General features: G+C 42.8%; 1 protein-coding gene across 6 annotated transcripts in view; it reads left to right on the top strand.

Moving 5' to 3' along the window:
* The window catches only part of afap1 (actin filament associated protein 1), a 91,928-nt gene extending 84,750 nt beyond the window's left edge, over positions 1-7,178 (top strand). For all 6 annotated transcript variants that reach the window (XM_030431362.1, XM_030431363.1, XM_030431365.1 and 3 more), the window contains 5 exons: positions 615-744; positions 2,586-2,750; positions 2,928-3,118; positions 3,261-3,428; positions 4,268-7,178. In XM_030431362.1, the coding sequence (XP_030287222.1) occupies positions 615-744; positions 2,586-2,750; positions 2,928-3,118; positions 3,261-3,428; positions 4,268-4,294 (681 nt within the window). In that variant the 3' untranslated portion in view covers positions 4,295-7,178. The remainder of the gene's footprint in view (positions 1-614; positions 745-2,585; positions 2,751-2,927; positions 3,119-3,260; positions 3,429-4,267) is intronic.
* The last annotated feature ends 6,911 nt before the right edge of the window (positions 7,179-14,089 follow it).

Genomic DNA, 14,089 nt, shown 5'->3' with positions numbered 1-14,089 from the left:
GTCATGATGGTGTGTAGTTCCATCCTAATAAAAGCAAAAGCAAATTAATACAAATATGAAATAATGTGTTTCACAGCACCTTAGTAATCAATTTGCCATAAAGAATCATTATACATTTTTTTTTAAATTACATCATTACATGAATACAGTATATTGGCAGCTGTGCTGGCAAACAGGAAGCTGTTTTTTTTTTTGCCAATTGGCACACAGTTCAGCTCAGGAACACAGCAGAGCAGTTTTCACATTTAGCAGATCGTGAGCCAGATATTTCCTCAGAAGTTGGTTGAGACCAAAACAGAGCTAAAAGGAAAGTGAATATTGGACTACTATTCTTCAGGTTGCTGTTTTGGCCATAACAACTTTTTGTAACATGGTATTTTGTCAAGGTTTTTGTTTTCAGCTTGTTGCCATCAAACCTTAATGAATGATACTTTTCTTTAAGAAATGTGTTTTCCTTATTCTAATACAAAACTATAGTCATTTAAACTGAACAGTATTCATCCATTCAAGGTTTGTATTTTTGGGACAGACAGGTCACATATGCGCAGTATTCATTTTTCTGAAAAATTGATTAAAAAGAAGATTCCCTCCTCCTTGTTCTCCTCTCCTATCAGCTGAAGGGAAAGAAGGGAGCGGCGACCAATGGTGTGGCATCAAAACAGAAGGCGGAGTCAAAGAACCAGTCCAAGAAGATTGGAGTCAATGGGACAAATGGGACAGCTTCTCTGAAACGCAACAACTCCGGTAAGAAGCAACAACAAATACAGTTATAAGTTTACTTTATTTTCATTAGTGAACTGAAGTGTTACTATCAGGAGAGCTTCTCATACTTGTGCTGTAAAAATGGTTTAGAAGGTCAACTTTTAAGATATTTTTCATTAAATCAAAATTGACATGTCATTAGAATGGAGTGGACCGCCTTTTCCAGTCAGTGTGTCTGCCCCCCGGTCCCGACCTCACCACTACTTATTGCTTTCTAGCAAAACTCGACTCCACAGCAATTTGGAAAATGCAGGATGTCCTAATTACAGTTGGTTTAAGTAGGGGGGGGAGTAAATAACTCAAAAACCTAAAACCTATCATAACCTCAAGACGATCTGCATGGCGCAAGTCAGCCAGACTACGAACCTCCTGCCAACATCAGGGTAACACTTCAAGCAGATGCGATAGCAGAGGGGGAGGCCAGATTGTCGGGAGGGCGGAATGTGGCTATGTTAATCCTTGTGGTTCAGAATAGGGTTGTTTTTTGTTTTTTTTGCCTAATGTGCGAACGAGGAGGGTTGTCATTCCTCCAAATGTCGGAATGGACACGCCAGTTATGTGTCATGTCGGATTTAGAGTATGCCACACTATTCTCATATTTCCAGCGTCAAATACGTAAGTATATTGAATTTGAAAAAAAAAAATGTCAGCGGTGGTTTGATTGATTCCTCAGAAGTTCCCATGCACACACTAGATTTTTGGATGGTTACCCTCAGTGTATTTTCCAGTAAGAGAGAGCCTGGTGCTGGTGTAATTAATAACTGCTTAAGGCTGTGGCTGGGAGTTCAGTTGGTGTCTGGGCAGCCCATGTCTTACTGGTGCTCTGGGAATAAAGGCTAGCTCTCCTTTTCCCACGTGTTGGTTCGGGTTCTTGTTGTCCTGGAAAGTCTTTTTTTTTTATCAGATTTCAAGGATAGTGCAGCATCACATACATGTATATGTGTTAATCTGCATTACTTTAAGTTAATCAGACAAAGTTATTTGATTTAATCACATTGACTCACTGTGAAACTTTGCATTAAGTGTGACTCTCCTCATTTAACTTATGTCATAAAATTAGATGGAAAACTAACATGTATTTAAAATCCTTAAAGGTGCAATTTGTAAGATTTTTATTTTAAACATTTAGAAAATGACCTAAAATGATCAACAGAATGTGAAGAAATGTGAATGTGTCAAAGCTGTCTTTGTATTGTGGCACAGGGATATCCTCTGAAGTTGGCGTGCTAACCGGCTAGCCCCAAACCACTTTTTACCTCATGAGATGATAGTAAACAGCTAATAGGAGTGTTAGCTACATGGCTAGCTTGGCTAACTAGCTCAGGCAACTGCAGATAGAGTTATCTGTTACTCTGGTAATATGCTGCCCCCTATTTGATTGGAGTTTGAATTCGACGGGTGTCATATTACACCTTTACGAAGTCGCCGTTTAAGGCAGATCATTTTTAGAACCGACCAGTCTGATGTGAGATAGACAGTTTTCCACAAATGAAGACTGACTGATGAGAGCCAGATTGTTGTCCCTTTAATAAGCTAATAGCTGACTCCCAGTCCTGATGAGAAACTTCACCTAGGTGGCATTTCCTAATTAAAAGAGGTTCAGAGTGTGACAGCACTCCAAAAAGAATAACTTTCAAGCTAAAACAGATTCCTCCTACTTCCTGTAATCGATGATTTGTATCGAATCCAGAGCAAAGTGCGTGTCCTCATCTGATTTGGACGCTTGTAGTGGAAAAAGAAACCGGCGCACGATGTAGCCATTTTATCCATCGTTGAACTATCTTTGTATCCGTCCACTTCACACCCGATCTTTTGTCTCGCAGACGCAGAGCAGTGTAAGTACGGCAAGAACCGCGTGGAGGCCGACGCCAAACGGCTGCAGTCCAAGGAGGAAGAGCTGATGAAGAAGAAGCAGGAGATAAGGAACCATCTGACCCAGCTGAAGAAGGACAGGAGAGACCTGCGCACTGCTGTGGAAGCTGCTGCTGGTGAGAGAGAGGGAGAAAAGTCTATCTTCAAGTGTTGGAGTGCTTATTGCTCAACTAAATGTCTGAAATTTAAAGAAGTAGGAGGGTAAAGTGTTGAAAAAGCTTCCCAGCCCCTCCAATAAACATCCTGTCAGGTAAAAGTTTATTAAAGTGAAACCCCCTCTCTTCCTCCTATAGGCAAACGTTCACACACCTCGCTATCGGAGCGACTTAAGAAGGTGGAGGAGGACTGCAGGAAGAAGGAGGAGGAGCGGGTGAACCTGGAACTTGAGATGACGGAGGTGAAGGAGAGCCTGAAGAAAGCCCTGAGCGGCGGGGTCACCCTCGGCCTCACCATCGAACCGAAAGCCGGCTCCTCTAGACTCCAGGTCAGAACACCTTGGACTAACATAGTGTCTCGCGGTTCAGAAACGTAAACACTGCTGGCTTGAAATTTGCCACCGACCGCATGCCACTATTAGCCACTAATTTCCCTCACCTCTGTGTGTGTGTGTGTGTGTGTGTGTGCAGTCACCGGCGATGTCGCGACGGACCCAGGAGTCTTCCCCCTTCTCCAGCTGCGACACTAGCGACACCGAGTCCTGCTCCCTGCCGGTCAACAGCGCCTCGCTGCTCCGCCGGCAGCAGGGCGGCCAGAAGCCCTCGCCAGTCCGGGGACACGTCCTCAGGAAGGCCAAGGTCAGAGCTCGGAAAGCAGGCTGAGGCATTATAACATTGCAAATTGTTTTGCTTATACATCAGGCCAGTTATCTTCCCACACTGTATGTTGCAAGGATAACACAGCAGGGCACACCACACCATTTTGCTGTGAAATGGTTAACCTGATAGCATGTTTATGGCTTGAAACACAAAGTTAAGGACTTAGGACATCATAGATGAACAACGACAACACTGAGCGCCAGCAATGCCTTTGCAATTTTTGGGGACAGGGTTTCGGCAGTGGAGGAGAGGAAGATCAACATACAGTCATTACCACAACAAGGTTTTATTTTGGCAGGCTTGAGGATAGTTTCTCACCTCCTACTTATTTAAGTTCTGGGGCGGCAAAAGCTCAGTCCGTAGGGACTTGGCTTGGGGACTTGAAGGTCGCCGGTTCAAGTCCCGACTGGACCAAGAAAGAATGATGCGGACCGGCAGTTGGAGAGTGCTTGTTCACATCCTGGGCATTGCCGAGGTGCCCCTGAGCAAGGCACCGACCCCTAACACTGCTCATTGGGCGCCGTAGCATGTGTGGCTGCCCCTTCGCTCATCTCCTCTACACTGCATGTGTGTGTTTGTGTGTGCGCACCTGTGTGTAATGTGAGTGGAAAAAAGAATTTCCCAATTTGGGATTATAATAGTATATCAAAAAAAAAAAAAAAAAAGTTCACTTGATTAACAAAGACTACTCAGTAATCTTGAAAGTTACACTGCTGGTGAACCGTCAAATAAAATGTCAACAATGGTATCAAATGTAAATGCGTACAAAATGTGTAAGCGCGTGCAAACTAAGTGTGTCTTTGTGTCTTTTTCCGCAGGAATGGGAGCAGAAGAACGGCACATAAACCACTTCACCCCTCACTTTCTCTTCCTTTCCTTTCCTGTTTTTTTTTTTCTATTGAAGAAATTGTGTATATATTTATTTAAAACTGTTCATGCTGTCCAAGCGCGTCGAGGCGGACACAAGCATAGCATTCACATGAACCAAAAACACGTTGCTGGTTTTAGTATCCTGTCAGTACCACAACATAAAACCTTTTTAAAACTTTTTTACTATTGAGCATGCTCAGTGTACTAAGTTGTTCAACTTGTGTTGTCCGCTGTACTCCTTTATCAAGCAACCACCTTTTGATTTTTATTTTTTTTTCTCTTTTTATTCAAATCTGTTCCAGCAGATTGACAGTTTGGGGTTCAAAAAAAGGTCAAAAACCAAGTATTTATTTGTAAATGTTTAAAGGAAATACTAGCTTCCCTTTGTTTATTTATGTTGAAATATTTAAAGTTTTTTTTTTTTTTTTTTTTTGGGGTAGAATTTGTGGCGCTCCACAGTACCCCATTTGCTACACAGTTAATGGTTCTCACTCATGGGTGTCAGCATCAGAAAAACAAACAGGCGTCAGGGTCACGGCTATCATAACACACACCGGCTGAGTAGCAATGCTGCTTCACTCCAAGGGGGTATGTGTCAAGAAGCAGAATTATTCCAAATGTGGTCTACTAAACACTATAAATCAAAGAGAGTTTGATCTGTAGTCTGTGAGACACTTTGACATGTTCATCTGAAAAGCAGTATGGTTGCAGAAAATAAACCTTTTTGTTCAAAATCACAAACTGAGACTGTAATACTCTGTAAGAGTGTCCCCTTCCCTTAAGAAAAGACAGCATTTAACTGTGTACATAGAAATATCTTGATAATATCTTGAGTCACATTTACAGTAACCAATGCACACAGCCTAATTCAGTCTCTTTAAGTTTTATTTCTGTAGCATCTAACTGATGAATAAAATACTTCTCGAAGTAAACCTAGATTAAGCTGTTCCTGCTGTATCACTAAAATAATCAAAAATTAGTTGTTAGGCCTACATGAATAGAGCCCATAATACTTGACACATAAAAATTAACTTGTAAACTGACTGTTTAAACCAGCCCCTAATAAAACTGTAAAATAATATGTACACTAGTCAGCTGTTCTAAGTTTGTGTACATTAATAAATGTTGTGTATGCCTGTGAAATAGGAGCACACGTCGTTTCATGTTAATTATGGGAACTTAAAACGGATCATTGGTAAATTTACTCTCATCGCGATCGCAGTGCCAACCTTCGCTTTTAATTCGGTCGGTATACCTAAAAGTAGCTCGAGTACCCTAATGGCATGTAAGCTAACCACTTGAGAACCCGCCACTGTTGTTTTCAAACAGTCACTCTGGATGTTATCGCACCTAAACCTCGCCTCTCCCGTTGGCTCTTGTGGGTCGGCCCGGACCAATGCAATCACTCACTAAATGTTCAATATCAAACGCGTTTGATAGTATCGCAGCGCCTCAGATGAGTCTGATCCTAACCAGGTTCACTCCTCTGATTGTTTGGAGGGGTCAAATGGGGATTAAATCTACCCTTAACGCTTGCAAAAAAGTGTTCTACGACATTCCACGGCGCAGCTTCGTCGCGCGGCCAATGTATTGCTCAGTACCCAAGGATGCACAGTGTCAGGCAGCAATACCACAGACCAACTAATTAGACCCTTCGGGCACTGCGCTAGTTTCAAAAGTTGAACAGTATAACAGTTTTCTAAGGGGCTAGCGTGTGTGTTTGGTCAGAGTAGTCCCAAATAAAACCACTTGACCACTAGGTTAATTAAGAAAGCGTGTTGTTGTTTGAACCTACAGTACCTTGTTGTTACTGTTAATGGAATAATTGTGCTTCTTCAGATGTTCCCTTACTGTGATGATGGATGGCTACCGCGAGGCTGTGGCGGGACTCTAGCTGGGTGTGTGTTAGCCCTTGGAAAGCAGGGTAGGTCAGGCTGAGGCGTGGCCCGCCCCCTTAGATTTTTGGCGCTTGTCATTGGAAAAAAAACTCAGAAACCTCAACTGACGTGGCTGACGTTAGTCCCTCATTCCAAGAGCCTCGGTCCAGATCCTCTAATCACACCACTGGTTTACTGTAAGCCCTGTGATCTGACTCTGTGTGTGCATGTGTGTGCACATTTAAACGTCTCCAAGGCACATTCCAAGCCCATCGACAATACACTGACTAAAAATAGAGGCACTTGCTGTAAACTCGAAAGAAATTGCTGTGTTCCGCTAAAATCAAAGACTGTGACTTTGATCCTCACACTGCTTCACACACACACACACAGAATGGTGTCACATTTTTATGCTGCTTTTTGTTTAATGGCTTTATGTTCCACTGATTGCGCTTTTGCTGCCATGTTGATACTGCCAAGCAAACAAGGTGCTATATTGGGATCGGTGACAGAAGTAGCGTTGGCGTGCGCCACAGCTGGAGTTTCGAAATCAGTACCGCGCTGCACATTGGCGCCCGAACCGCTCCTCGGCCTTGTGTATGTATTTTCTGTCCCTTTTTCTGTACCCGTTTGAACGGATTACCCCTCAAGTCTGTGAGCTAGTAGTCGGCATGTTAGCATTAAGACGGGGTGCATGGGGAGTTATATCTACGAGTATTTAGTTCAATTCGATTCCCTGTCGGCTCAGCGCGGCTTCAGCCTGAGCGAGACGTCTGATGTCAGTAAATGTGAACCTGCTGTACATAGCTTGGCTCTGTGGGAGGGGGTGGGTGGGGGATGCACGGGGGAGTACAGACTCATACATCAGTGTTTGTTTTTTGCACCTTATACATTTTCTATTCTACTGTTGTATTCTCGGACGGTCTCCGCCTCGGTGACAGACATGCTGTACATAAAATGAATAAACTCTCTTGACAAACAGCCCCCGTTGTCTTTGTGCCTCGCTGCTGGCCTCGTTGTGAACATTCATGGGAACATAACGCGAACACGTTTTTGGCTTATCCATCTCATCCATTTTGGCGAAGGTGCACGGCGTGGGCACTTCCTGCTCCGTTTGATGAGGATCACGTGATTATTTTTTTCCCCCACCCAAATGTATCTTTCTAACATCAGATGGAAAATGACACTGCAGCCCCCTTGTGGCTAGAAAACGGAATAGCAGCGGTTGGTAATGGGATGTGTAATCAGCTGGTGGTAACACTGCATACCTGCCAGGGGAAAATTTGGGTAAGGTTCCAAGGTACCACCCACCACACCCAGCAGAAAATGAGCACTGTAACATAGCAGATCCACATGCCTGACTCCAACCTGCCCATCCATAACCCCCATGTGAACATGCTCAACACGTGGCCCCAGAAGCCCACACACTTTTTTATCAAGGCTCTGAGGGAAGAGGAAGATGAGCCGGCACAGTACTTGTTGGGTCCAGAACCGGTCAGGGCAAGAGGAGTTTTGCTACTTCATGGGGTTTTACTGTTCAGACACAAAAGTGACTTTCAAATGAAGGAGAGACACGTTTTTTTAAAGACATAAATATATATACTCTCAAATGTCACAAAATGCAACAGACCTGCAAAGTTTGTCACAGAGCAGTAGTGTTCGCTTTTTTAATCCTATACTTCAACACACACTGTCCAGAGACCAGCATGATCTTACTTGTCTTGTTTCTCTCAGGTCAGTGAATTATTATTTTTTATTTTATTTTAACCTCTCACTATTGTAGAAGACGCTAACACTAAAATTACTCACAAGTGTTGTTCTGACAAAGTTGTGGTAAGTTTGAAAGTTAATATATATAAATGTTTTATTTTATTTTTTGAATTTTTAGTGTAAAAATGAGGTGTGGAGGAAGTAAAAAGCAATGCAGAAGTACTCGATTACTACAAGCAAATCCAAAACAAGGGCGTCATTCGAGCATATTTTTTTAATTTCGTGTCTTCTACACCTAAAAAAATAATAATTTGAGGAGCATAAATGCACATAAGAAAATATCCCCCATGCAAACTGATTTATAGAACATGGATGATCAAAAAAATACAGATCAAAAGAAAGTCTTACCACAGTAACGGCTGTATTTTCAAACGCAATTCATAAAGCGGCGCATGACACTGAGCTGAAATCAGTGTGTCGACGTGTGACACTGACCTGCACTGAAGTCGTTCATTCAAACAAATCTGCCTACACTCTGTTTGTCTGTCATAGAGAATCCGTCCTGCAGTTCATACACTCCACTGATGACTGAACTGTAAAAAATGATCTGAAGAGGTTTGATTCCTCTTTTCCCCCTGAGAACCAAATATCCAGTGACCTGGGGATGCTTGATGTCGCACTAAACTACTATTTCCCTTTAGAATAAAACAGAACACTGCTATTTGTGTAGATTGGTTATTTATTACCTTACATTACCTTATCATGTGCATGTGAGCGTGCACCTTAGAAATAAAGACTGCCCAAACACCTGGTTTGAGTTGTCAGGAGGAAAGGTTTGCGACCTAATGGCTCTGCTGCGAAGGCAGACATTCTGAAACAGTCCAGCGCGAGACAGCGAGAAATCCTTACATCCAGGACAGAATGAGAATTATGTATAAAGACGTTTGCATTTCTTAATGTGGCCTGCTCTGTGTTTTCCCTATGGAAAAACAATGCCTTCAACAGCGATGCAAAGCAGGGCACAAGAGTGGTCACAGGAGAGTTATTATGATGATCAGGACAACACACAGTGGCTGCTTTTAGATAGATAGATAGATAGATAGATAGATAGATAGATAGATAGATAGATAGATAGATAGAATTACTTTAATGATCCCAGACTGGGAAATTATTTTGTTACAGCAGTAGTGGGTCCGCAAATAAAACACTTTGTACATAACATAAATAGAATCCAATATATACATAGTGTATATATACAGTGCACAGTGTGCTATAAACAATAAACAATAATAATATATACAACAAAACAAAATCTGCAAAAAATACTATAACAATAATAATATATACAACAAAACAAAATATGCAAAATATACTATAACAATAATAATATATACAACAAAACAGTAGAGAGACCAGAGTTCTCTCTCAGGCAGAGGTGAGAGAGTTATTGTATAAAGTGATGGCTTGTGGTAGTTGGTTTTTTTACATTAATATAACAGATTTCGCTCCAGGCGTGGATGTGATCCTGTGATCCCACCGCGATCGCACAATGATTTCTACGTCAGGAACACCAAAAAATTCGACCAAAGTTTGTCTGGTCATCCAAACCTGTCGGTATGTGAGCTAACGCCAGGCGTACACATGGTTTATGAGATGGAGGCTTAAGTTTTCACCTGTCCACCCGTCTTGATGAAAGCGCACTGGAACACTTACGGTCCAACAAAGCAAACAAAGACTGGAAGGAAGAAGCGCAAGAGGTGGGGATCATAGCTCATTAGAAATGATGGCGTGAACACAAACTGCGCTTCAGCCTGCGCATAAGAACGACACTCTCCTATTTTAAACAGTGTTAGCTTATCGTTTTATTTCATACATGATATGTGAGCCACATATAAATCTTTGCCATTGCTGCACAGTGACAACTGTAAGAGACACATAAACCTGTGGACTAACCAGTGGCGGTTCTAGACCAGTTTTAATGGGGGGCCAGGTTGGGGCCGGCTTTTTTGTTAGGGGGCACATACAACCCGGAAAAAAGGATAAATCCCTCATTCAGAGAAAGCAGTGTTTACAATTTCAGCAATTTTGATTGGGTAGTAAATCAAATCAAATCAAATCAAATCAACCTTTATTTATATGGCGCTTTTCATACAGAAAAGTATCGCAAAGTGCCTTACAGAGATGTACAGAAAAAGAGAAACATCAAATAAAATCAGGAGAAGAAAGTTAAAAGAACCCAACCCTCCCACCCCCACAGTCATGCACAGAGACACACACAAATATGTATACGTTCATACACACATTCACACATACACACACAGCCACGCTGACACACAGACACACACACTCACACCTACACAAACACTAGCTGTCACTACAGAGACATGGCCGGGCAGCGAGACCTGAGGTACAGAGGAAGCTAGAGGAAGCTACCTTTGGGGGGCCAACCACACTGGGAGAGATCCCAGTCCAAGGTCGCAGGGAGCACCGCCACAGAGACCACCCCAACCCGGGCAGACAGGAGGCTCCGCACCAAGGTGCAGAGCCCTCTAGTCGCCCGGGCCGGAACTGTCCACGGGACAGCACCCCCCACGGCCAGACCAGAGACAACTCCCAATCTGGCAGGCCCCCTGAGGAAACACTGGAGATTAAAAACTGTTGCCTAAAACAGTAAAGGGTTAAAATATGGAGGCTAAAAACATGAGGGACTAAAACATAAAAGCATAAAAGCACAGAGGCTAAAAACATGGACTAGAACATGTAAACTGCTGAGACACTATTTCTGACTTTCCCTTCAGAACAAAATCATTGCAAGAAATCTGTCGTATTATTGATGCAGACTCCCTGTCGGGGGGGCCACAGGGGGGTCAAGACTCAGAGTTACGGGGGCACTGGCCCCTGTTGCCCCCCCCCCCCCCCAGAACCGCCCCTAGGCCTAACACAACCTATGTCCAACAAGCCCTGACACACTTTGCTGCAATATCAAAGCAAGTTAATCAGCGTTTAATGAATGCTGTTTGTCAAGTGTTTTAAGATATCGTGTCTTGTCTAAGTGTCTTGCCGATTGCCAAAAGAACAAATAGCCATAGGCCTACAGCAAACAACAGTTTCCTGTAAACCTTCTGATTGTCATGTAATCTTACTGAGCTTTTTAATTTAAAGGTACAATTTTATGACTTGCCCGCACCCAGGACAGACGAGAGGTATCTATAGAGACGTTTGCATTTCTTAATGTGGCCTGCTCTGTGTTTTGCCTATGGAAAAAACAATGCCTTCGACAACAATGCAAAGCAGGACACAGCAGTGGTCACAGGAGAGTTACCACGATGAATGGGACAACACACAGCGGCTGCCTTAGTTGTTTTATTTACAAATAATATGACACAACACTTTTTTTTGCAATGGCTCCATTTCTGAAAAAAGTCCAGGGCCCCAAAGTGACGGCAACCTGAAAATGAACGTCCTCAGTTTTTAGCACGTATCTGAGCAGATAACTTTGCCATAACAACAACAACGTTCTTTTGATAATTGTAGTACTTTTCTTAACCAATACACTCACATATTTCAAAGTATGTTACCATTTAACATCATGTGTTTGTCGTATTACAGTTCATATTTAAATCATTTGGTACCGGGAAAAGTTGTCCTTCTGATGTTCGTCTTTATTTTCAGGGTCCTCGCCCTGTATTGAAGCTTCGGGGCGCACTTGCTTTTTGTCTATGAAACAAACATGACAGCAAACATCTGATATGGTTTCTAGGTTAACACTGGAACTGCTTTTCTGCTGTAAACATGGACATGTGAGCACCAAAACATACAGTTATTATGGTATGTCTTCACTGTGTTGTGTCGGCTAAATGGCTGAATACCATCGGAATAAGTGTGATCATATACATTTATTTTTTCTTGAGCTAAACCGACCCCCGCAAAAACAAACATGCTCATGACCAAAGGCCTGTCATCAGAATGCTTTTTGCATAAATGACAGAACGGAGAACACATAAAAAGGTGGCGTTTCCTCTCAGTGGCCCATGTCACCACACCAGGTCCACAGAGCGGCATCATGATGGAGAGGATCCTGCTGGGTGTCCTCTGCCTGTCAGGTCAGTCAGTACTTTTACTTGCAGTGTTTATTAATCGTTTAAAACTGAAGGGAAAAAAAAAAAATGCTGATCCACTTTGTATTTCTAAAAAAATAATAATGACGTGGTCCTCAGGGTGGCACATCTTCTCCTCGTGCCTCCTCCATCAGTACCACTACGTTTCTGAGCCTATGACCTGGACCAAAGCTCAGGCCTACTGCAGGGAGGCGTACACGGACCTGGCCACCATTGAGAACGCTGAAGAAATGAACCAACTCATCAACACCTTTCCATCTACTGATGACAACTATGTCTGGATCGGCCTGTACAGCACTTTCGACTGGAGGTATTCGGATGAGTACAATGACACCATCCGTCCAGGCAACGATTTCTGTGTTCTGCATGATAGTAGTGGTAAACTATGGTGGGACCATCAATGCTCAGCAGAAGCTTCATTCATTTGTAATAATGGTAAGGAGCCAGCAAAACAAAACACTCCCCTTTTAGGTTGTTGTTTGAGGTCCAGTTTCATTTATGTTTTTTTCTCAAACTGCAGGAACACTGCAGCGTCCTGAATTTGTTCACGTGGCAATAGAAATGAACTGGTCCAGTGCTCAGACATACTGCAGGGAGAACTACATCGACCTGGCCAGTGGGAGGAAGGAGGCTGAGATGCAGGAAATCACGAGCTTGGTGATGGCAGAGCACTGGGCGTGGACCGGTTTGTTCATAGAACCGATCATTGACTGGTCTGACGGCAGTCACTTCGGGTTCAGACACTGGTACAGCACGAAGTACAAAATTATCGCGAGGAGTGTCGCATGTGTCGCTGCATCCCTGCAGACATCAAGGCAGTGGTTTCTCTTGCCGTGTGAAACTAAACTCTCAGTTGCCTGCTACAGTGTCCCTCCACCTGGTGAGTATTTAGTGTCCTTCAGTGGACGACAGAGAACACTGCATGATACACCTACAACAATCCTGAGGTCCCTCAGATACTTTATTTTTTAATTTTTTTTGCATCCAGGACACACATTGAGGCATGGTACAGTGAAAACTACTCCCTCTATTGAAACAAACAATGAGAAGGTTTCTTAATCACATTTGTTGACCATCATGCACGCCATCCTGAAGTAGGCAGCAGGGCTGCCAAGTTTCAGAAAATGACAAGAGTGAGACTTTAGCCATGTGGTGTGTTCGGCGAAAAAAATGTGGCCTTTTTTAACATCGATTTATTCCTTAAGACTGATGTCCTCACCTCCATGCCAGCGGCTCTCCCTGCACTGTGGCCTCCTAATACTAGCCTTAATTAACCAGAAATTAGAAATGAAAATTGTAACAAGAATTTTGACAAAATACATTTATCAGGGTTCTAGCAGTTTTCAGTGAGTCAAATTTAAGAACTTTTTAAGACATTTTAAGACAATAAAAATTCAAATTTAAGACCTTCACCACGCATTACCAAAACAATTTAAAATCAAATAAATTCTGAAAAAATCATTTTATTACAATGAGTTCAGTAACATAAACAGGCAGAAAACAAACTTGCCTTCAAATAGAGTATATTAATTTCATATTAATTAAAAGGCGCACTGCAACTTACAAATGCAAGAAAAAGAAGCACACACTCACACTCTCTCTCACACACACGCACACACACTCACCCGCGCTCCCTCTCTCTCACACACACACACACTCACCCGCGCTCTCTCTCTCTCACACACAGGAGAACGTCGAGTGGGTTTTAAATGTCGGCGCTGCTGTGTGTAAAAGATAGTTAGAGACGCCAAGACCCGCCTTACGTTGCTTCTGATTGGTTTATATTGCGTGGTGCCTTCCGTGGTTGGTTAGAGTTAGGCACAAAGGACTGATGGATTGGTCTGGGATTGGTTATCTCGGTCAGTCAGTCAGAGTTACTCGAACTAACCAAAGGACCAAAGTTTATTATCATAAAAAAAATATATTATATTATAGTATTGAAATATAAGCGTGAGAAATGTCAAGTGTGGCGTGTGGTGTGAGAATGGGTCAAATTGCGTGACTGTCACACTCAAAGCGTGACGCTTGGCAGCTCTGAGGCAGTAAACACATTTACTCAAGTGCT

Source organism: Sparus aurata, chromosome 10 (genome assembly GCF_900880675.1).
Source record: "Sparus aurata chromosome 10, fSpaAur1.1, whole genome shotgun sequence".
Taxonomy (NCBI): Eukaryota; Metazoa; Chordata; class Actinopteri; order Spariformes; family Sparidae; genus Sparus; species Sparus aurata.
The sequence above is the reverse complement of the archived record's forward strand: the minus strand, read 5'-3'. Positions and strand labels throughout refer to the sequence as shown.